The sequence below is a fragment of the Carassius gibelio genome, chromosome B25 (genome assembly GCF_023724105.1).
Source record: "Carassius gibelio isolate Cgi1373 ecotype wild population from Czech Republic chromosome B25, carGib1.2-hapl.c, whole genome shotgun sequence".
Classification (NCBI taxonomy): domain Eukaryota; kingdom Metazoa; phylum Chordata; class Actinopteri; order Cypriniformes; family Cyprinidae; genus Carassius; species Carassius gibelio.
Genome location: NC_068420.1, coordinates 7,414,303 through 7,439,210, shown reverse-complemented (window position 1 = coordinate 7,439,210; position 24,908 = coordinate 7,414,303). Strand labels below are relative to the sequence as shown.

Here is a 24,908-nt window from a genome sequence, read left to right as displayed (position 1 = left end):
ATGTATTTGTAATTCTATATGTTTGTTAGATTTGTTAAGCGTGAGTGTTAATTAATAAAACTTTTGGCAAGGCAAGGCAAGGCATAAAACTATTGTGCACAAATTACATGAGTTTTTGATTCTGTTACTGTTTGTGGATAATATCCCTTTAATGAAGGGATTGGCAACCTCTTGGGCATGCAATGCCATTTTTACAAAGATCATCTGATCAGATTTGTTTTATTATTATTATTAATCCAGACACCAAGATCATGACCCTCTGCCAAACTGTTAAGAGTTTTATTATATAAATAGCAGTTTTAATGATCCATAAGGGGCACTGTTTTAAAATTTAAAGTGGACCCTCAGATCATGGTGTTAGGGAAGCCTACTGAGGCGTAGATACAGCCTCTGAACCAATTTTGGGTGTATCTTGTTAAGTTTGCGACATCATAACTTTTGAATAGGGGTGCTCCGATCACGATCGGCTGATCGTTAATGCGCATCTCATCAGTAAAGCCGGTTTTCTAATCAGCGGTTAATTCCATCAGGTGCGTGATTTCACATAGAGCAGCTGTTACTACACAGAGCCGTTGTTAACTGAGAAGATGGGCCAATAAACGCTGAAAATTAACGTGATTTGCGCATCTTCTCTATTAACAACGGCTCTGTGTAGTAACAGCTGCTCTATGTGAAATCACGCACCTGATGGAATTAACTGCTGATTAGAAAACCGGCTTTACTGATGAGATAACGATCGGCCGATCGTGATCGGAGCACCTCTACTTTTGAATGAAGATTAATGTAAAAAATCTGTTCAGTTATTTTTGTGTGGTCCAGTCCAGAGATCATCTGAGCCAATTGTTGGGAAGAATTTGAAATATTTTGAAAGAGGAGTGGCAAAAAAAAATTATATTGTACTTTTCATAATGGCAACTACTGTCATGGGTGAAGTCTTAATGTAAGTTTTAGAATGGAGTCAGCTTGTAGAGAGTAATCATGTGCACTAAGTTTCATTTTTCTAGACCAAAGGATTCAAAAGTTTTAACCCTTCATGGGCTTGGCCCATAATAAAGTAAATAAAGGCCACGTTAGTCACACTTGCATCAGCTGAAAGTCAGCTGTTCCTGACATGTACCAATCCTGTCTATTTAAATTCCCATTCTTCGGTGTCTCTTCCATCGCATCGCTGCTTGCAATTAACTCCCTCCTTCAACCCCCAACTCCACCAACTAAACCTGTAATCCGATCTAACTTTGTTCTTTCTTTACAGTCTCTTCATTGGAAGCAGTCTATATCATATTTTGTTTACAACTCAAATAATTGTGAATGGTAATTTATATATGCTTTTAATGGTTATGTTCTGTACCCCAGTGGGGTTTGTCTTGCTGCTCTCCCCGCTCTGTCCAAGCATGGCTGCATGGACCAGCGTGTGGAGTGTTGCCCAGAACATAACCATACCGCCAACACTAACTGTATGGAATTATAATTGTCATAAATATACTTGAGGGAAGTGGTCCTGATTGAACTAATAGATGCAATAGGGCTTGGCCCCTAATTAGAGTTTTAAGATGTGTACTAGAATTTAAGATGCTTACGGCAGATATCAGGGGTTCTCCAGTCCACACAAACACCTGCCTCATTGCAGGCTTGAGCATAAGCTGCAACAGCTGTACAGAAGCACTCACAATCTCCACCTGTGTCACATGCACATGAGTCCTTCACACAGTTCTCATAATATGGGTTCGGATCCACCTGTAGGAACATGCATTTCCTTTATGATGGATTCTTGTATACAACATAATAGATTACTTCATTTATTGACTGAAAGGGTTTTCCATCTGTACCTTGTTATGGCAGTCTTTGAACGTAATGTCCTTTATAATGCTACATTCTCTTTCTGCCCATGTCACACGGTTTGGGGTTTCAAAGCATGGGTCAAAGTCTGGTGCAGCATCAGGGCAGGTGCTTGACACTTTCCAGCTGTCGACAAACTCCATTATATCTGTGGTTTTCAAACTGCCTTGAGTTATGTAGTCATCATTTCCATTCCCATTGAAATTTCCACATAGTCCACAAACATCTCCCTGTGAAAATACAAAGATCACAATATCACATTGCCCATAACTGATATTGGCTATATGGCTCCGTGAACTATTGTTCTAACCACCAAAGATAGATTAACAAATAAATTGTCTGATTGATTTATGCTCTCTGTACCCATAAATACATATGAACTAGAAGAAATGACCAGAAATATGTGCACTATCTTCTCTAATACATTAGAAGCTGTTGCCCCCATCAAAATAAATAAATAGAAAAATTGTACAACAAAAATTGCCATGGTACAACAACACCCATTCTCTCAAGAAAGAATATTGTAATCTTGAATGCAAATGGAGAAAAACTTGGAAGTTTTTAGAACTGCATGGAAAAACAGTATGTACAGTTATAGACAGGCTCTAAAATTGCCATGGCCGAGCATTTACGCAAACTTAGAGAAAATAACCAAACCTATCCAAGGTTGTAGAATCGACAGAATCTTGTAATTTAGCTTCATTAATTTCACCCAAACTGCAGTGCTTTACAACCATAGGACAGCAATATCTAAATAAACATATAACTGCTTCTAAACCAACATGTTTATTAGATCATGTTACCACTAAATTAGTGAGAATTTATTAGAGTTGTTACCTGTAACTGCTTCTCAAAATTATTTACTCTTCGTTATCTCTCATTACAACCCAAAACTTTTCAAGCTGGCACTTATTAAGCCTCTTATTAAGAAACCATAACTAGATCCTAGTGAATTGGCAAATTAAAGACACATTTTAAAACTTTATGTCAGAAATTTTAGAAAAAGTTTGACACATTGTGCTACTTCCTGCATAAAATTATATCTATGAAAAATTTCAGTCCGGTTTCAGGCACCAGCATAGCACAAGAAACGACACTTGTTAAAAATACAAATGACTTGCTTCTTGCATCAGACCAAAGCTGCATCTCATTAGTATTATAGAACTTGTTCTTATTGCTGTGTTGACACTATAGATCATGATCAATAACAAATCTATACAGGTATTCAAGGGCAGGCTTTAAGACTGTTTAGATCCTACCTTACCAATCGCAATCACTTTGTCTATTTAAACTGGGAATCATTTCAATTAATCCAGTTAAGTATGGAGTACTGAAAGGATCTTCCTAAGCACTCTGCTATCTTCAGTATACGTTGCCCCTCTTTAATATTATTAGAAAATACAGAATTAGTTTCAGTTGTTATTCTGAATGATATATTTCTCAACTATATATTTCAACAAGACCAAATTAAACTTGTAAATTATCTAAGCTAAGTTAAAAATGTAAAATACGGGATGACCAATAATTTTCCCCTAATAAATTCGGACAAGATATTACTTGTTGGACCAAAAAAAATAAAAGAATCTCGTAGATTACAATTTGTATCTAGACTGATGTTCAGTTACTTTCTCTACAGTCAAAAATGTGGGGGTTATATTAGACAGCAACTTCAAAATCATATTTCAAAACAGCATTTTTCTATCTTAGAAACATTGCCAAGTTACGGAACATGCTACCAGTTTCTGATGCAGAAAAGCTTATTCATGCATGTATGACCTCAAGACTGGACTATTGTTATGCACTGCTAGGTGATTGTCCTGCATCTTCAATAACTTCAGTTACAACAGATCATATGCACATTAACATTCTTTTGCTTGTGTTGAACACATAATTCTTTTACTTCGTTAAAACAGCAGTTATGCGGCTTTTTTTCCACCTCTATTTCATTCTCTGTTTCTGCCACGAGATGTAACTAGGAATTACACAAGTTACTTGAAGACCTGAGATGACTAAACACCTGAGAAGAAATGATGCCAACCCCTCAGGAAATCTCAGATGATACAAACGCTCAGACAACTTACAAAACTAAAAAAAATTGCCATAAGTTGAATTGAAATAAAATTTATTAGTTCACTCTACTAAGATAAGAAATAATCTTATCTCTGGAGATCATTGACCAACATTAATGTCTTCTCTGTTATAGTAATGGCAAACATAATGTTATTATTACCATTCAGTATGCAACAGTGCAATGAATTCTAGATTATACCTTAATTCAACTCACCATGTATTGAGGTTGCAGAATGATGCGGACGGTGGTTTTGCGGTCCCACAAAACTGTCAATCCAATTTCAGCATCAATGACAAAGTACATCCCAATGGTTTTCTCTTTGTACTTGATTTGTGGGCCACTTCCAGTATCAATGGCTTTTACAGTATCATCAAAAAGCTCTATTTTTGTTCTCTAAGTGTGTGTAAGAGAAAGAAAGAAACAAACAAACAAACAAAAAAGAAAGAAAGAAACAAAAAAAGAAAGAAAGAAAGAAAAAACCTTTCAGAATTAATTTGATGATACTGTTTGATACATACTAAAGACATACTTTTTTAACACTGAATGTAAAATGTTGTAATTAATTCTTAATTTTATTCAAGTTTGTTCTGCTAAATGTCATAGAAACCTAATCTTACCCCCAGAAGGATAACAACGGCCTTTGAGCATGTTGTTCCTGTTGTTCCACAAGGAATATTCTCAGTGATTACATGAAAAATTCCTGTCTTATCTCCACATTTGTCCTTAAAAACAAGAGGATGATACTTTACATACAACAACACAAAAACATACATTATGCCACCCCATCTGCTGCCTCCTGAATATATTTTATCGGTAATCAAAAAAAAATGTTATATACAAAATGCTTTGGTGTCACTAATTATAGTGAGCCATTGTAAAGATTTACAAAAACAAAATAAAAACTCTGGTGGTACCTGAGCAGCTATATAACTGCACTCTCCCCTGAAGCCAAATCTTTTCTGGTCAAAAGTTTTGTAATGCCCACTCCCATAAATTGTGCAGATGCCTGGACAGATATTTTCTGTGCATTTCCATGTTCCATGTTGACAAGTGCTGTAACAAAGTAATACAGAAAGCTAACTTGAATCTATGTTAATCCACTGTGTTTTATGTTCTAAAAAGCCACCTAGAGAATGGCCTTCTTTCAGAATGCATTTGGCAGACACTTCCAGGCATTCGGTAGATGCTTTTATGTTTTAGATGCTTTTATCCAAAGCGACCTACAGTACATTAAATTCAAGTTATACATTTTATAGTATTTATTTCATCATTCATTGTAAAGCAATCAAACCTACTATTTAAGTAACAGGAATGCCCAGACACCAGGACAAGTGCATACTGCCACAGTTATAATAAGGAAAAACAAATATGCATTCTTAAAGGCCGTGTTGCAAGGTTAATTTTTTAACGAATTTGTGCAGTTTGCTTGTTGGTAATACACATTTAAACTGTTATCCATTGTATTTTATGTTGTTGGGTATCACAAAATGGAATATAATATGAAAAAGTAGGTACAATCTTGCAGCGGTCTCCTTTCCCCCACAATGCATTGCATCACGTCACGTTGGGGAGAGAATTTACCAAAGCCCGCCTTGAGAGCATTGAGAGTGACTAGAGAGAGACGAGTAGTAGACGAGAGTATTCAGCGCAGATTATAGATAAACAGATAAATACATAGATATATATAGATAGACTACATATATAGATAGATAGACAGACATATAGATAGAGAGATATCGAACAACAGCGACCCAAACGCACTCACTTCCCTACAGCACAAGCTTTCCAACGCAGTTTACATGGGACGGCACCCACACAAGCACCTGTCAAACACAACGACACACATGCGGCTACGTTTGCAACAACATCTTCACCGGAGGAAGAGATAAACGCTTAGAAACGTCCATATAGCTAGCATGATGCCTTCTATTTCTAGATGAAAAAGACAAAGTTTACCAGTACTACGACACTATGACAAAGCCGATCCTTATCTGAACTAACGTCATGATCACTGCCACTAGATATAAAGAAAACATTGATTTTTTTTTCACTCGGTGCTACTCAATGACAGTAAAAAAATAAATAAAAATATATACATTTTATATATATAAATCTTTAAGCCTATTTTTGAGATATACATATCTTGAGTGATTTATGTACCCATTAATCGAAAGTGGTGGTTAACCTGCAACATGGCCTTTAAAGGTAGTAAATTATTATTATTATCATTAAATAATAGTCACTAAGATTTCAGCAGAATTATCTAGATGTAGATTCCGTGTGTGCTTACTATTATGGCCTAGCAGTCAACATAACTTTGCATATGTTGCATATTAGTCATAAAAAGTCTGTAGCTTACATACCAATTATTGCAGTCTACAGCTATCTCAGTGCCTGTTTTATGAAAAATTCCATTGTGAGGGCATGGACATTCATAAGGTTTAACACAGTTTCCTTTGCCATCATCCAGCAGACCTGCAGGACACTGGCAGCCAGACTCACAGTCCTGCGAGAACTGAATGGAAGAGGTAGATCAGAGATAGCAGAGTTGAATCAGGAAAAAAATACAGATTTTATTTATTGGAAAGGCATCCATAGGATCCAGTTTGGGATTTGAACCCTGTTTTGAGTTTCAATATCAACATTTGGTTCAAGTAAAGTATAAACATATCTAAATATAACTTCCCCTTGGAATTATAAGGTTCTATCTGACATTTTTGTCAAAATTGAGTTATTCACATATTCTTATTCTGTGACAATTTATTTACATTATGTGATGTTTTATTTTAAGTTGTGTACATTTTGGGATTTTTTATTGAAAAAACAAAAAGGTTCTATCTACAGAAGTCTATGGAATACAAAAACTTTAAAGCTCAATATCTCAAAACTACTCAGAATGCAGATAGAACCTTATAATTCCAAGGGGACAATATGTGCCTTCTAGGGGCTTAAGCACGTATTGTCCTTTGTTAGAATGACCAAGGATCAGCAATCTTAAGCTCAACTTGATCATTCAGACCAAAAAATTTGAGAAGTTGTGGAGACTTGAAACTTGGAATTATGATCAAAAGATCAAAACCAAAACATTGCAGAAAGATTATCTGGAGACTGAATATCAATAGTTATCAAAAAGGTTGACCTTGCGACTAACCATCACAACAGAATGCCAACATTTTTGTAAGGTGGTGGAGCCCCAATTATTCAAATACCTTATCAGTTTTATATGAAAATAAATATTTCTGTCAAACTCTGAACAAGTTTGTAATAATTAGGGATGTCAATTTTCGATAATTTCCATGATCGATCCTCATTTAAATTAACAATCAATGTTATTCATTCATAATTATTCATTAACCTTAATGCTGCAAAATGCTCTATTGCAGCCACACAGCCACCGGCATGACTGGATGTGCTAAAAGCCACACACACACAGACACACACTTTATGTAAATTATCTCCATACGACTTTTTTATCATGATTTTGGGGCATTTGTATTAATTCTGACAACATTTTTGACAAAACTTTTGGTAAATTAATTTAACTACAAAAAAAAAAAAAAAAAACACTGAAGTCACTGAAAATCAAAAGGCACTCTGAATATATATATATATATATATATATATATATATATATATATATATATATATATATATATATATATATATATATATATATTCTTCTAGGGGTTATTTTAATAATTAGTAATTTTGCTGGGTTAAAAGATATTCCAGCAATGAAAAAGACTTTGAGGGAGAAAAATAGAGTTTGGAAACTGCACTTACACAATCAACTTCCTTTTGCATACATGACTGTGCACACAATAATCCATGTTCTTCTGGACGTGCTGTACTGCAGTTGAAGAAAACCTTTGGAGGAGTACACTCTGCAAAAAGATATCAGACACTTAAAAACTCACAAACTGTAGATACAGGATTTTTACAGTGAGCTTATGTATGTCATGCTGGACATGGCATTGAATGAATTACCCAAAATTGTAGTTTTCAAGGACTGACAGCTGAACATGCCATTCACGCAAACACTGGAGAAAATAAAAAACATTACATTGTCTTGGGTTTTAAATGTACAGTTTGGAAGTTTTACATTTCAACACTTTTCATATCTTAAAAACTGCTGCACAAATAATAATATCATTCACTCACCAGTGTTCATTCTTAATGTTGATAGATTTGCCAGGTTGGACTGTCTCTCCATCTTTGTAACATGGACATTTTTCCATTGGTACACACAGTCCATTCTCATCCTGGTAGAGTCCATCTGGACATGCACATCCATCAATGGGCACAAAGTCATTGTTGCAGCTTTGGCGCTCAGAGGCAAGAGACAGACAGGTACGCTGACAGCTCTGCACCTGATAGGAGTAGTTCTGAGAAGCTGGGCAATTCTCTGTATATTTCTCTGTGGGGAAAGTTTAAAAGAGATTGTATCTTAGAGATGATAGACTTTCACTCTACAAAACTAAAACAGCTGAGCTCTTTTAAAATGTTCATGGTAGGTTCTGTTTCTGTGTGTAGTTCATGTTGAGTAAACTGTATTTCTGTCAGTACTACTGTCATCAAAATTACTGACACGTAGGATTGGCAGTATGGTTCTGTTTTGGGCAGAACCATCCTGCCCATCCATAAAGCCTGTCATAAATGAGCATGGAGAGCAGCAATAACAACCCCCCAATATGAACCATAGGCCAACACCCCCGATCTATAAACTGATGGCAAATCTGCAAAAAGCTTGTCCTTCTAAAATAACAGAGACTGGAGCCGCATGCTCCTTAAAGGTAAAGGGTTGCAGCATAGGGGTGCTCTTCTTTGCAAGAAGGTAAGAAGAGCAGCAAGCCTCTTACAGTTGGAGAGTAGCAGCGAAGGGGTACTTTAATGCATTACCTGAAAAAGATTAAAGATGTTGTGTGTATTTTTTATTTTTCTATTTATTTATTTTTTTGGACTGTACCAAAGCATAAAAACACCATACTATGTTTATAGGAGACATTATCAGGATACATGCTAAGTTCACATACTTTTCTCCACAACATGTTACAGCCAGTTAATCTACTTTGAAAATTTGCATACTGCATACCATGTTGGAATAACTGTTTTTGTTTTGGTCTGTGTGACTCCAGCCACTACGGTTCACCCAATAGAATCTGGCAGCATAGGTTATCAGTTTTTCAGCAAAAACAGCATACTGCAGAGATGGAAGCGAGCAAATGAACTGGGTCAGAGATCACAGATTCTACCTGACCTAAAAGGTTTTAGCATCCATCTAAAAGCTATGTAACCACAGCATATTAAATCTTTGATAAATGAACTCAACAATTTACAGTGAAAGGTTGTAAAGTTTGTCACCTCTCATTGTCAACTGAACTCCTTGTGTTGCATTTCCTAAATCTGACAACCCACGTTAGAATTGACAGAGTCCCTTTAAAGGAAATCTGTTCACTCACTTGCCATACCTGCGACACCTCTGGGCAGCCACCCTGGGCATCCAATACCAAGTACCATCTAAATGAATGGGGTCAACCTGAATTCTCAAAATTGCCTGCTGAACTCATAAATAAATTACTTATTCCAAATCAACAAAAAAATCTAAATTGAACTGCCCCAAAAATGCAATTCATTATGCTCAATTAACATAAAAAGAAAAGCCTATTCTTCAGTCTAGACCAGACAGTGCATGTGCAGTCACAAGTGTAGGTCTCTGGATTTTATGGGAATTACTACAGAAACTGAATAATTTATTCAACTGTAAAATTACACTAGACTGTGTTCACTGAAATAAACATTCATGACAGCTGCAGGTTTATGTAGGCTGTTGTCTCTAAGACCTCATGTATGGATTTTATAAGCTCCACATTCACTTTGCTTCTCAACAGTTTACATTCAATAGCCTATATACCGTTTATGTTTAAATGTAAACCAACTGTGTTTACATGAACACTCAAGATGTGCATTTTGAAATAATTTTGTATGTATTTGGTCGTTTACATTTTGTTGATATTGCGAAATAAAAGTAGACCCTTTACCATTCCGAATGATGTATTACTCTTACCTTAATGAACAAAAATGATGCCATATTTTAAGTTGTTTCAGCTGTTGAGAAAAAAATGCATGTAATCGCACTTTAGCCTCCACTCTCCGCAGAAATGCTAGTAGTGCACATCTATCAAGGTTAGATATTTAAATTAACAGTGATATACTTCAATTGTTTTATTAACTGATTTTATTTTAGGCTAGTCGTGATGAATTGAGAAGGATTAATTGATCCAACTTAGGCTATGATCTAGGGCTGGCCGGTATATAGTGTTTGTATGATATATAGATATTTTCTTTATAAGCGATTCGATATGAAGCAATACCGTTTTTATTGATATACAGTAGTTTGATATTGTGGAAGATTTGTATTAATCAAAATATGAATTTAGTTTAATCAACCATTTATGTATCCATTTATGTATTAATTTAATTGTGTATTTGGTTGTGTGTAGAGGCCTGCATGAGAATGGAATGTGCAGACATTACAAACTATAGTATATGGTGAAGCTGCACATCCTATTTGGACATTAGACAAAATATATGATGGGCCTCTTTAGTCATGGAACATAAATTGGGGCCTCCTTTCTGGGTGGCAGGCTGGAGACACAGTCAAAAGAGATAAAAGAGTTGATAAACAATAACCATATGCATGAAATGTATTGAACATGGACATGCCTTCAGCAAACACTGTATAAAAGAGAGTACAGACACAGAATCTATAGATTGTTTTGCAGAGCTTTCGCGGTTTTATTGTCTCTTGATAAAATCTCTTCTGGCATCAAAACCCCAAGACTTTGATAATGATTCCTCACAGCATAGGCAGAACTTACCACATTTTGGCATTACAAAAATGATTGGAAAGAAGCAGAGGGTGGGTTGACAAAGCAACACTAACAGTGGCCACTAAAAAAATAAGGTAGGCCGTTTTTTGCTTATATACATAATTTGTGTTGGTATATTGTCTGTGAGCACTGTATGTGTGTGAGGGTCATTAAAAAAAAGCTAATTTAGCTACAGCCAGGTTACTTTGAGCAACCCACTTTGCCCCACTCTGCGACCCACAGTTTGAAAACCCCATGGTTTAAGAAATGTCCATGACTATCTAACGCAATAGGTTAAGATAAAATTGGGAGGTAAATGCTTAATAGAAGAATAGAACAGGCAGAAAAATAAATACCTTTTAGAAACTGTTTCCAAAAAATGGCATTATGCCCATACTGGTTTTAGTTTCTCCAATCTATAACAACCTACAGAGAAGCAACTGAATTACAGTTCATATGAACCCATAAATGGCCAATAGTATAGAAAAATAAAATCAACTCTGATTATTCTGTGAAATATGTCCAATGAAATGGAGTGACGTCATGGGCGGGGTGACGTAATGACCAGGACTTCAGCTTCGAGTAGGGAAGCAAGCACCAGCAGGAGTGCCGGGAGTATGGCGATGCGATGCAGCATCTCGTTCCTCAAGGAACTAGTGTTACATTCGTAACCTTGGGTTGTTCCTCTTCAGGATCTTGAGCTGCGTCGAATGCTTTGGGGAATGACGTGCCAATGCAGCCAAACTTCCAAACTTCCAAATCCCTGCCTAGTGTGTATCCGAAGAACACAGCTAAGGCGAGAGAACAGAAGAGCCAGGAGTGGCTCCTGGTAAAATTCGATGAAAGTAGAGGGCATGGACCATCCCGCAGCGTTGCAGATGTCCAAGAGGGACACACCTGCTGATAAAGCCTTAGAGGCCACCATACCCCAAATATAGTGAGCCTTGACTCACAAAAGAGGCAGGAAGACCAGAGGACTCATAGGATACGTTGATACCCTCGACTATCCAACAACTGAGGGTCTGCATAGATGTAGGAAAGTCTCGTTTAGGGGGACTGTAGCACACAAGCAATTGGTCTGATTTTCTCCACTGGGCAGCTCTGTGGACGTATGTGTCCAGAGCTTGAACTGGACACATACAATTTAGCATTTCCTGGTCTGGCTCCAGAAATTGAGGAGGGCCTGCTCTACTATGGGTTGTGGTGTGACAGAGTGAACTTTAGGAACATAACCCGCTCAAGGGTATAAAAATTCCAGGGGCAAAGTCTAAGTAGGTAGGGGCTACCGAGAGGTGATAGCCAGTAACAGGGCAGTCTTAAGAGTCAGATGTCTATCTGAGATATCATGTGTTGGCTCGAATGGAGCTTTACAAAGAGCCTTAGGAACCACAACCAAGTCTCAGGGGGGAACACGGGACCATACTGGAGGCCTCAGCCTCGGCACACCATGGAGACATGTCTAAGGCACAAAGGCATCGCCGCATGACTTTGATTGTTCAAAGTGGATTCCCCCTCAGGGAAAATCCCTTGGTCTTGAGCGACCACTGTAGGGGTCTCATGTACAGCAGGCCAAAAGGTATCACGTTGGACGCAGCTGCCATAAGACGTACAATATCTGAAACTGTTTGACAGCGAGTGACTGGTCTTCTTTGACTCTCTTGACTGACGTGAGGATCGAATCAATACAAGTAGGAGACAGATGTGCCTGCATCATGGTCAAATCCCACACTACGCCTAGATAGTTGGTTCTCTGAACTGGAGAAAGTAAACTTTTCCTGGTTTTCAGTCTCAAACACAGCTCCCTCATGTGAGCGAGAACGACAACTCGATGTTGAACCGCCATCTGCTCTGATTGAGCTTAAATCAACCAATGATTGATATAATTGAGAATGCGGATGCACTGCATATGCAGAGGAACCAGAGCCTCATCTACACATTTTTCAAGTACTCTACATGGGTAAGCTTCACCCCCGAAAGTGAACCTCAGAAACTTCCTGTGTTGTGGAAGGATGGAGACATGGAAGTATGCATCTTTGAGATATATTGTGACGAACCAGTCCTCGGATCTGATTTGAGCTACAACATGCATGATGGTGAGCATTTTGAACTTCAGTGACATAACTGAGCGGTTCATCTGACGTAGATCTACGATCGGACGCCACCCCCCATCCTTCTTTGGAACTATGAAATACCAGCTTTAAAACCCGGATACCCTGTCTTGAGGAGGGACCACCTCAATGGCCTCCTTCCTTAATAGGGAATTCACTTCTTGTTCCTTGTATAATTAGATGGACCACGCTCTACCCCCGTAGGGGCCTACCTCCGTACTCCTGAGCCCCTGGTGTCGAGATCGCTTTGTCGAGGACTTCCTGGCCTCGAAGATTGCCCAAAGGTCTGATTTGGGCTTGGAAGTCCCCGACTCAGAGCTCTGTTTCTGTGCTCCACGATATGAGGAGCTGGTATGTGGTGTGGGCATCTCCCGACCAGATGCCCCACGAGAACGACGAGGGAGGAAGCTCTGGAATGCCGCCGCCTCCTGGAACCTGACGATGAAAGTATTGACTGTGTCACCAAAGAGGGGTGTCCAGGAGGGAGATCCTGTCTCTTTCTTTTATTTCTGACTGGGTCAGCCATAAATGCCTCTCTGTGGCCACTAAGGCTGCCATAGAGCACCCAATAGCGCGAGTGGTCTCTTTAGTGATGCGGAGGGAGAGATCAGCGATCTGTCTAAGTTCTTCTAAATCTTCAGAATTGATCCCCTCCCCTTTGTCAATATCTCTCTACAGGTTGGCCTGATAGGCTTAAAAGACTGCCACGGTGTGAGGCATGCCCCAGCCTGGTCTGCTGCCACATACTCTTTGCCCACATCTGTAGATGTTGTTTTAAGTGGCTTAGCTCATTTAGCGCATTTTACTTTCATGTTCTGGGCTGTTCTGATTGTCTGTAAATAATAGCTTATATGTTTATTGTTGATAAGGTGTGTCCCCCAGTGTCACTGTTTTAGTAGAATACAATAAGCCATGCTAATGTTGTAATATAGTAATTTGCCAATAGATTTCACTGTTGTACTACGTTGAGTGTCGCTGCTGTTCTGTTCTTCCTATTTTTGTTCAGTAATGTTAATAAAAAAAAAAAAAACACGGGAAACTTCAACAGGTTATGGCCCCAGATCTTCGCTATAAAGGTGTTTTTACACAAGATTTTTTTTTTCTGTGTGTGTATGACATAGACAGTGTTGTGGAACTCACAATGGAGGATAGACTGTTAATTGAAAAGCTAAGCGGGCCAGAGAAATGGGCAACGTGGAAATTTCGAATGGAACATTTGATGAAAGCAAAAGGTCTATGGGGCATATTGGAGGAGACTGACAATTTGCCAGAGGTCGCAAATGCACAGACAAGGGCAGGATTCAAAAAACGTAAAGAAATAGCATTTTCTGTGTTGGTGCTGAATGTGAGTACACCACAGTTGTATCTGATAACAAGCTGTAAGACCCTTAAAGAAGCATAGGAAACACTGAAAGGATATTTTGAGAGAGACACACAAGGCAAACAAGTTGTTTCTGATGAAAAAGTAGTTCAGATGTGAAATGAAGGAAGGAGAGAGCACAACTGAACATTTGAAAAGAATGAAATAACTAACTGACCAGCTAGGAGCAATAGGTGCTGTAATTGAAGAGGGGGATAAAATTTTAACACTGCTGGGTAGTTTGCCATCAAGCTATGATACAAGTGTCACTGCACTAAAAACTAAGTTGGACAATTAACACTGCAGTTTGTTCAGCAAGCATTAGTAAATGAAGAACAAAAGCAAGTGTCTGCTGATGGTAATTATGGCAGTGGTATGTCTAGTGGAGCTGTGTTCGGTGGCGCGTCAGCGATGTCAACGCAAGTTTTCAGTGATATGCAGTGAAAGCTGACAAACTCAGCTCATGGAGATGTTACAAGTGTGGGAAGGAGGGTCACATCAAGCGTGACTGTCCAAGTAAAAAAAAAAGGAATAAAACCCACAAGGCCAGAGTGTAACATGTGATGATGCAGAAGACTCGGCTGAGAGTGCTTTTATCACTAAAGAGGCGAACCAAGATAAAATGATGCAACGAAATGAGTGGTTGACCGACTATGGAGCTTCAAAGCACATGACATTTCGTGAAAAAATCCTTCAAAACTACCAGCAATTTCCAAGACAACAGTCTGTAAAGCTTGGTGGTGGCAGAGTGGTTAATGCCCTCGGATTTGGTAACGTTAAACTGAGAATAAAATTCAAAGTTAGTGATGTAAAAAAATTTCACAATGTTTGATGTTCTGTATGTTCCCAAGTTATCAGGGAATCTCTTCTCAGTGGGAGCTGCTGTTAGAAGAGGAAATATGGTGCAGTTCAAGAAGTCTCACTGTTACATCCATAGTAAAGATGGAGATCTTCAAGGAATGGGAACACCAAGGCCTGATGTGTTCAATCAGCTGGGTGTCAAAGGGAAGCTTGCCCGACTGTCACTTGTGTCTCAGGTGTAGTAACAGCCAGCTTGTGGCACCAGCGACTGGGGCACACCACCAAATTGAAGGAACTTTAAAATCTGGTGAATGGAGTGGATATTCCTGCAGAGAAAGAAGTTTCCTTCTGTGAAGCCTGTGTGGAAGGAAATTTGTCCAGAAAGCCTCATAAGCCAATGGGAGAAATCCGTTCTTAACGCAAACTGCAGTTGGTCTATAGTGACATCTGTGGTCCCGTGCAGACTGAATCTATAGGTGGGTCCAAGTATTTTGTGACTTTTATCGATGACTATTCTAGATGTTTCAAGGTATACTTTATGAAGCAGAAGAGTGAAGTTCTTTGCAAATCCAAGGAGTTTGAGAAAACATTCTCCAATGAGTGTGGACAAGACTAAGAACGGACAATGGTGGGGAATTTCAGGAATACTTGAAGGTTCAAGGTATCCATCATGAGACAACTGCACCACACACACCTCAGCAAAATGGTGTTGCAGAAAGAAAGAATAGGACATTAATTGAAGCAGCAAGAACCATGCTCTCTCATGCTAAATTGCCAAAGACATACTAGGTGAAGGCTGTAGCGACAGCAGTTTACATACAGAACCGGCTGCCCCCATTTATTCTGAAACAAGAGACACCCTACTACAGATGTTGCGGCAAACAGACAAATGTGAGTCACATGAAAGTGTTTGGTTATGTAGCTCATGCTCATGTTCCAGATGCGGAAAGAAGAAAACTGTACAAGAAGGCTGTGAAGCTCCGTTTCATGGGATATGCGAATAATCAGGATCAGAAAACCATCCAAGAGGTATGGATATGATAAGTTTGCTGACCTAGTGACTGTTGATCATTATGCTAGTGTTTGTCTTGTGACAGAACAAAGCACACTGAGGGAGGCAATGATGAGTTCCAACACAAAGGAATGGCAGGGGGTGGTTGACTTGGAATATGAGTCGCTCCTGGAAATTACGTTTGAAATATGAAAAATGTAATAAAATAGTTCTTAGAAAAACTAATGGATTTGCTTCAGGAGGCCTTTATTCACACCCTGGAGCCATCTGAAGGTTGTTTTATCACAGATGCATGCACTTTATTTCACGTCTTCTGAACTGTTGACAACAAACACATGCTTTCCCCCCAATTAAGGGGGCTTGGAGGAGCCAAGGCAATTTTTTATATAACTCTGATTGGATTAGTCTCAAATAAGAAAGTCATATACACCTAGGATGCTTTGACGGTGAGTAAAACACAGGCAAATTTTAATTTTTGGGTAAACTAACCCTTTAAGGGTGATGTCAAGATGGCGGTGCGTCCACACGCAGCGGCTTCTCTCTGTCCCGACAGAACGGTGTATTTGTGTTTTTTGTCTTGTGAGCCGCAGTGTTTTTGTACGTTGTCGTCGCGTCTACCTTTCTGTAAATGCAAATACAGTCGCGAGTTTCTGCTCGATGTTGGCAGGACTGCCTTTTTAGAGTTAAACTCCGTGCACACGGAACAGCTGCGGGATCTTGATCTGCTACGGAGGCCTTCACCATCACCGACCCCCACTATTGCATCTCGCCCGCAGCGGAGGCGCCACAAGCGGTGTGAGAGGATGCAGAAGAGGGGGAAGCTCAGAGGTATCCGGGCTAGGCTAACGGCTAACCCACGCAAGCCATCTATCCCCACCATCGTACTGGCTAACGTACGCTCGTTGGATAATAAACATGTTTTGAGCCATCTTACCACACACAACATCTCTCCAGCCATTGAGGATTATTCCTTCAGCTGCACAGGCTCTGGTATATGAGGAAAACACTGCACACAGGCAGTCCTCACTCTTCTCACAGGTACAGCTGGAGTATTTGCATCTCTGAAAGCACATAGACATGTCGTATCACTGGATGTTGTGGAAAGTAGTGTAACATTCACTACAAATTATTAAATTGATCATACTTTGTAGTAGCTTTCTGGATTGACAGTGGTGTGACATAGGGCAAAAAGACTCTCCTTGTCCTTCATCTTGGAACACCAGTGCTCAGCGAATTGCTCTAAAGGCATCATAACATATGGTGTTACATGTAATCGCACATGCTAAACCCTCCTAAAAGTAGAACACAATAAAAAACAGATGCAAATGGTCTGCCATTTGTGTAAAAAGATTCTCACTGCTGTCACTGTTGTAGGAACAGGGGTCGTCCATTCTCTCAGTACAGTCACGGCAGTTGGAACGAGCCTTCCAGGCATTTGCGAAGGAAACCGCTGTACCCTCCACCACTTGCTGAGGGGTCCTCAGGTCATCTGACAGCACTTTGTTAAAATTTCCACAAAGACCTGCACAAACCAATGAACACCACACATCAATGGCCACATACACATTCTTAAACCGGATTTAACTCTCAAATTGTCCTGCTCATGTAAAAGTTTACAGGTGCAGCTTTAAACGTTGACATGAATACATCATACAGTCAATACAATGAATACAGTCGAGCCTGGTGACATTTTTTTAATTTTTGCGATCCATGTGATCCGTGTGACCATCATGCATGTGACCACCCTGCATATACTTTGGGTCATGTAAGTCTAAAATTATCTTCTTCGCTGCTATTACCAGCTACCTTAATTATAGAGAGACCCGCTATTTTCTGACTCATTACAAGGGAGAATACCCCTTCGCTATCCAGTAGGCTACATTAAGGATATCTCAATAACACTCTTTGCAGGACTGGAACAAGGTTGGTTTTGGGGGGGTTCTTTTTCAGGCAGTAATACCTCTCATTATGTTTTGGAGGTTAATGTTAAAGCTCTTGTATGTTCAATTATTCTGGGAGCAAGAACCCCCATAAGGAACCATACCGCCAAAGATAAATTGTGTTCAGTAAACTCAAGTAAACTTGCCAAGTGGTTCCTGACTGAAATCAAGCGCAGCGTTAGTTCAGTCAGGCCACGGAGGCATGGCTGTGAACAGCTGATTCGGTCAGCTGTCAAATCACTCCAATCACTACCTCTCTCCTATTAGACACGGGTTATATATGTACAAGGCACTACTGCTTGGTAAATATGCTCAACGGCTCACAACCCTCCCTCCCCATTATAAGCATGAGCACATTACTGTGCACCTTCTGGCTGTCGTCTTCTTTGTTTCAGATCATTAAGGCTTCCAAAATCTTAGCTAGTATGGACCTCACTGCTGAGAGACACCCATCTTCATAACCAGGATAGACGTACCACTGCCACATCTACATGATTATCACTGTTTGCTTTAAAGACTTTATTAAAAGTCTTAATTGTTATGTATTTCTAAATTCATGGTTCCAGGGGGTTAATGTTAAAGCTCTTGTATGTTCAATTATTCTGGGAGCAAGACCCCCCATAAGGAACCATACCGTTAAAGAAAAATTGTGTTCAATAAACTTAAGTAAACTTGCCAAAGTGGTTCCTGTCTGAACTGAGGTTTAAAACTGTTCACAGAAAAGGCTCGGTAAACTAACGCACAAATTGAATATAACTACATATCAATATCTCTTCCCTTTGTGCTAGGGATGTCCAGTTCGAGAATGAATGTTCGATTTAACCAGTTCTTCTTAGGGGAAGTCATGGCCTAATGGTTAGAGAGTCGGACTCGCAAATCAAAGGGTTGTGAGTTCGAGTCTTGGGACGGCAGGATCTGTGGGTGGGGGCAGTGCATGTACAGTGCTCTCTCAACCTTCAATACCACGACTGAGGTACCCTTGAGCAAGGCACTGAACCCCCAACTGCTCCCTGGGCGCCACAGCATAAATGGCTGCCCACTGCTCCGGGTGTGTGTTCACAGTGTGTGTGTGTTCACTGCTCTGTGTGTGTGCACTTCGGAAAGGTTAAATGCAGAGCACGAATTCTGAGTATGGGTCACCATACTTGGCTGAATGTCACGTCATGTCACTTTCACTTTCACTTTCAAATCGTACTGAATTTTTGGAAATGGTTAAATTCTCCAATAACCATTAATCCACAAACTACTTAAATTATTCACTTTTTTAACATGGCTTTCACAACCTCCAATATCCAATAGTTGAAATAAACCAATATCCTGGAGTAATTAATATACTCAAACAGTACACTGAACTGCTGTGAAGAGAGAAAAGGAGATGAACATGAGAAGAGCAGCATGTGTGTTGTACTAATTTTTCTATGCGGTTTCATAAGGCTGCGCAACCTGCACACTGTGACTGTGTTATCTGTCAATAAAATATTTCACTAGATTTAATAAAATTACTGTGCACCCGTGATTTTTCTAGAGTATCTTTTGCTACTGAATCATCCACTAGCCAAGTTTATAATAGTATTTTTGTCCTGATTATGATTTTATATATTTTTCATTTGTTATTTTTAATTAAAATTAAGTTGCCTATATTTAGTAGATTGTGTTTAACACACAAAAGATTGATGATCAGTTCAGCACAGAGAAGTATAGAAATTCTACATAGAAAAAAAAAAAAATCCCCTTCCGACATACTTTTTCCCCTCCCCTCCCCTCCCCTTCCAATACTTTTAATTGACAGTATCATCGATACCGATATGATACTTCTAAACCGAAATTTTAGATTATGAAATTTATTTAATTATTATGAGTACAATGGGTAATAATACCTACTTAACTTTATATTTGAAATGCATTTTAACATTCAATATGCCTTAATTGCAACTTATTAGGTTATATTTTTGTTTACACATGGTTAAAATATGTTTACTGTAGTGGTAACCAAGGAAATTTACAAATAATATAGTTAAACTTTGTTCACTTTACTATGGTTCATTGTCATAAGGGACTGTAGTCTGTAGCATGCATAAAATACAACCTTTTTATTCGAAGAGTGTCCGATTTATATTAACAATACAGAATAGAACATGAGCAATATAAACTTTTAACATTCAAATTTAACTAAATGTACAGCACAAACTAGGTTGAAATTTCAATAGGTTTCTTGAGAAATAACTCAAACATATAGCCTATGTTTTTTTGTGCATTTTTCTGGGCTGCCTTTTCCAAAAACATAAATGCTTTTTTATTATAGGCTACTCTTGGGAAACGCAGCTCTATTTAAATGCACTGTCAGAAGTGAGTGAATGCTCACTGTAACTGATTGATTCTCCCTTGCAACATTTGCGTGTGTTCAGATGAGCAGGAAAATCCCTTCCACACAATTATTTGCTAACATAGATTATTCATCCAATTTAAGGCATATTGTAGGTATTATTTTGTATTTCATAAACAAAATCACTGGTAAATAAAAAACACCTTAGTATCTATATTTTTATTTGAGTATCGATACTTTCGGATTGATTCGCCCATCCCTAACGACAATCGTAGCTATGTCCCGATTATATAAATGGTTCAACATATTATTTTATCAGATTTTCCTTTGGTGTGAGGTGTGTTAAAAGTGTCCGAACCTGATCGGAAGAACGTCAGAGCCGCCCCAATTGCGAATATTCAACATGTTTAATATTTATGATCAGAAATCCTGATGTGTGGAGGGAACCCCGAGGACAATCGTGTGCACGCTCTTGAGATTATCATGTAAAACGAAACAATATTCAATCAGAAAGCGAGATGATGGAAGATGGAAGCAGTCATGGCGCAGAAAAAAGTTAAATTTATGTGGACAGCAGAGATGGAGGATCAGCTTGTTGATTTCTGGCAACAGCACAAATGTTTATACAACATGTCGTGTATAAAATCATTCCAAACATTATCATATAATTTATAATTAATATAAAATGTATTCCTGCATATCGTCCCCCATACTTATTCTGAAGTATCGCAGGATTTTGCAAGACTTCCTGTGTTCACAGTCGAGACTCTGGTTGAAAATCTGTTCGTATGTGGTGTGCAGTCTTTGTCACATCATGGCACACAACACACTATAGGAGCAAAACGTTTAAATCTAGGATTTTTCATCCTCATGTTTGTGGTCTATCACATTTTGAAAAAATCTTATAAGATGTAAAAAGTATTTTGCTGTGTACCCAGCATTAGCTGGTATTGGATTGGATCGGTATTGGCAGATACTCAGAATTTTCAATATCAGATCGGTTCTGAAATAATTGTATCATTCCATCCCTAGTAAAATTAAAATTAACTTAAATCTATGCATTTAGCAGACGCTTTTATCCAAAGCTACTTACAGTGCATTCAGACTATCAATTATTACCTATTAAAAACCAAAGTATACTACAGAATTTATTACAGTTTATCAGTTCACTATAGTTAATACTACAATATGCTGTAGCATTCATTAAAAAAGTGTTGTAAATACTATAATATATACAGTATAATACACTTTACTATAGCATGGTTCAAAAATACTACAGTATTTATTTGTATTCTGGGCTCATATCTGCTTTTCTCTGAATAGAATGCTTTATTAACAATGTGTTTACTGAGTTTGGTCTTTTTAAAACACCGTTCTAATGCATTAAGCCACATAGCCAACGTTCATGTTAAGTGGTTTAGAATGTCCCAATGATTTATTTGTGCATTTGAGTGGTCCAAAAGATTAAACTTGCAGCAGCTAACATCTTGTGATTCAATAAAACAGACATAGTGAGTCAAGTTTACAATAAACAACATACATTATAATGAAGGCTAAAACATCACTGCATTTTTAGCTTTTTAAACCACATGCTCCTTCATACACCAACTACGCACACATTTCCTATCATGTACGTCTATGAAAAATGATCGAACCAATCAGAGTAGGTATAGGGTAGGCGAAGTGAAACAAGCAACTTTGAACAGTTATCAAAAATGAACAAGGATAATATGTTTTTCCCGCATTGTAACAGAAAAAATAAATGGTCTTTGGATTTGGATTTGGATTTTGTGGTTCATTATTAGCTTATTGGTTAAAACACAGCTATAAAATCGAATGAGAAATTCACATAAAATGCCTAACTTTTTTTTTTTACAAAATGAATAAGATGATTATAGCCCACTTACATTGAAACCCAAATAAATAAGGTATTTTCCCTTATTTAAAACAAATGCTTAAAATGTGGTTCATTTTATTTTTTTTAAATGAAAACCCAGCAACAGTAAAGACAAAGTCACTTATCTGAAATTAAGAAAATAAACAAAAGTTGCAGTCAGTTTTCTTGCATCACTGAAGACCCCCCCCCCCACGAACACACACACACACACACACACACACTCAAAATACGTTCCCATGGCTACGGTGACGTGGTTATTAAATTGTATGTGAAAATATAACTTATATGCTTTAAATTTTAAATATAATATATATATATAAATATAATATATATATATATAATCTAATTTATTTATTTAAACTTATGTATGACTCTTCTTAATTAAAGTTCTTAATTGAATACAATGTTTATTAAAGACAACAAAGAGGACCGCTTAAGCAACCACTAACTCTTGTCTCTTTCTCTCATTACTGATAAGGGAGTTCTACATAAGGATTTCATGCATCTCAGCAACATAAAACTAAAACACATATTTTAGTATCTTTGCATTCATTCACAAAATATTCATATTCGAAACTTAAAATAATTCTTAAAACATTAGAATGTTTTTTTTATGTATATTATATTTAGATCATATTTTTAAACGTTAAACATATATTTATATTTAGATAAATTGAAAGTCTGGCTCTTGGAGAACACATGAACAGCACATTGGACATCGTGATGAAGTAACTACTTAATTCATATTCTAGATTTCATGTTTTGTTTTTTTAAAAAGTACTCACCACAAGTCTTGCCCTGGAATCTTCGGTCCACATTGATGTAGACCTGCATAAGAGGCACCAGCTGTACCTGCACCTGCAGCCCAAAGGTGGTCTGAAGCATGATGTGAAACGATGATGGCATGAACACTGTGAAGTCAGCTGAGAGAAAAAGAGTCACCCAAATATCATAAGCAATAATTTACAAAACAGGATTAAAAAACTAAAACAGAAGAGAAATACAGAGCTCCTCTCCTTCACCTGTCATGTAAGGAAGTGAAACTATTGAATTGTGTTGAACTGTGCCATCAGCTTTTATCAGCAGTATCTAATGAAGAAAGACACAGTGTCACTGTATGTTGCATGTTAAGCAATTTGTTGACCAAAGACTGTACAGTTGAAACTGAGCTTTAAGCAAATGTGTGATATTACTCTTTTAAATTTTGTGTGCAAGGGAATGAACTCACATGTTTTTTGTCATCGTTAAACAGCACTTCTATAGATTTCAAGCAGGTGTCAGTGTCAGTGTTAAGGGAAACACAAGGAACAATCTGACCCAATATGACAAACTTTGACTTCTTACAGTCCTATAAAAACACAAATACATTTTTAATTTCACGTTATTTGTAAACATAAATGCCATGTAAACATAAATGCCATGACGAGAATGATTAGAACATGAATACAAACAAAAATAATTTTACTTTCCAAATGTAAATGTCTTAGAAGGTGTAGTTAGTAACTAAAACACTTACTTTTGAAAGCACATAGTTACAGTCTCCATGGAAAGTGAATTCTTTCCCGTCAAATGTGGTGAAGTGAGATCCTTCCTCTACTGAGCAAAGGCCAGGCCCAGGAATACTTGTACAGATCCAGTTTCCCTCATTACATATACTGAATTACAAACAGACATCATAAACAGCCACCTTCAGTACTACAGATACAATGTAGTGATACAACATTGTAGTACAAAGCATGTTTTTAGTGTGAATTATTGTTGTTGTAGTTTTTGCTTGCAATTAAGGATTTTTTTTTTTTTTTTTTTTTACCATTTCTCTGCTTTTTTGTGAAGAACCTCTCCTGTGCTGTAGATGCGGTCATGCTTACACTGACACTTTTTCACCGGGATGCAGCCCATGTTTGAGATTTCATCAAACACAGTTCCTATAATGGTTCAAACACAATTCTTAAACCGTTCAAACACAGTTCCTACACAGTACACAAAATCAGCAACTGGTTTAATCACATTTTCATGTTCTTCTGAGTAAACATTGAACATTCAGATTGTAGGAATAAGTATGTGAATGCTTATAAGCAAAATTCATAAATGCATTCATTCTTTAAACTGTGTATGTGTGTGTGTTTGATATCAATCCATTCATTCTAGGGTTGTGGGGGGCTTGAGCCTTTCACCCTAGAGTAGACAGATAGCCTGTATGTCACACACATTCGCCCTCTCATTCGCACCAAGGGATAATTTAGTGTCTCCAGTTAACCTAAGCGCATGCTTTTGTATTGCAGGGAAGAAAACCCACACAGGGAGAACATGACATTCATGAACATTCTTCTCTGGAACTTGAAAACTTTTAGTTTTACTGTTGGGTTTTGAGGAAACAATTAGACACATCATGATTGTCACACCTTAATGATTGTACTATAAAATTAACATGTATTCTACATGTGGTTCGTTAATGAACCACATTAAATCATTAAATAGGATTATGTTTATACAGTGGAACTAAAATTATATTTAATATCATGTATTGGGGACTGACCTGAAGGGCAGAAGCAACCGTCAATGTTATGTTGATCACACAGTACATCTGTGTCTTTGTGTGAGCATGTGTCCATACAGGGGGAGCTGCTTTCAGAATGTACCATATTGTAAGGGCACTTCACAGCTGCATGTGAAAACAAGACACGCAGTCTT

At 37.9% G+C, this 24,908-nt stretch overlaps 1 protein-coding gene across 1 annotated transcript in view; it reads right to left on the bottom strand.

The window, feature by feature from the left end:
• LOC128014041 (mucin-2-like) overlaps nt 1–24,908 on the bottom strand; it is a 68,902-nt gene that overhangs the window by 33,731 nt on the left and 10,263 nt on the right. Inside the window, exons 8-25 of the mRNA XM_052597281.1 lie at nt 24,754–24,879; nt 24,028–24,142; nt 23,734–23,872; nt 23,446–23,565; nt 23,240–23,306; nt 23,003–23,140; nt 17,415–17,579; nt 17,202–17,296; nt 16,992–17,118; nt 8,069–8,324; nt 7,895–7,947; nt 7,691–7,791; nt 6,271–6,422; nt 4,822–4,960; nt 4,525–4,629; nt 4,121–4,300; nt 1,827–2,066; nt 1,578–1,734 (exon numbers count right to left, since the gene is read on the bottom strand). Of these exons, the coding sequence (XP_052453241.1) occupies nt 1,578–1,734; nt 1,827–2,066; nt 4,121–4,300; nt 4,525–4,629; nt 4,822–4,960; nt 6,271–6,422; nt 7,691–7,791; nt 7,895–7,947; nt 8,069–8,324; nt 16,992–17,118; nt 17,202–17,296; nt 17,415–17,579; nt 23,003–23,140; nt 23,240–23,306; nt 23,446–23,565; nt 23,734–23,872; nt 24,028–24,142; nt 24,754–24,879 (2,475 nt within the window). The remainder of the gene's footprint in view (nt 1–1,577; nt 1,735–1,826; nt 2,067–4,120; nt 4,301–4,524; nt 4,630–4,821; nt 4,961–6,270; nt 6,423–7,690; nt 7,792–7,894; nt 7,948–8,068; nt 8,325–16,991; nt 17,119–17,201; nt 17,297–17,414; nt 17,580–23,002; nt 23,141–23,239; nt 23,307–23,445; nt 23,566–23,733; nt 23,873–24,027; nt 24,143–24,753; nt 24,880–24,908) is intronic.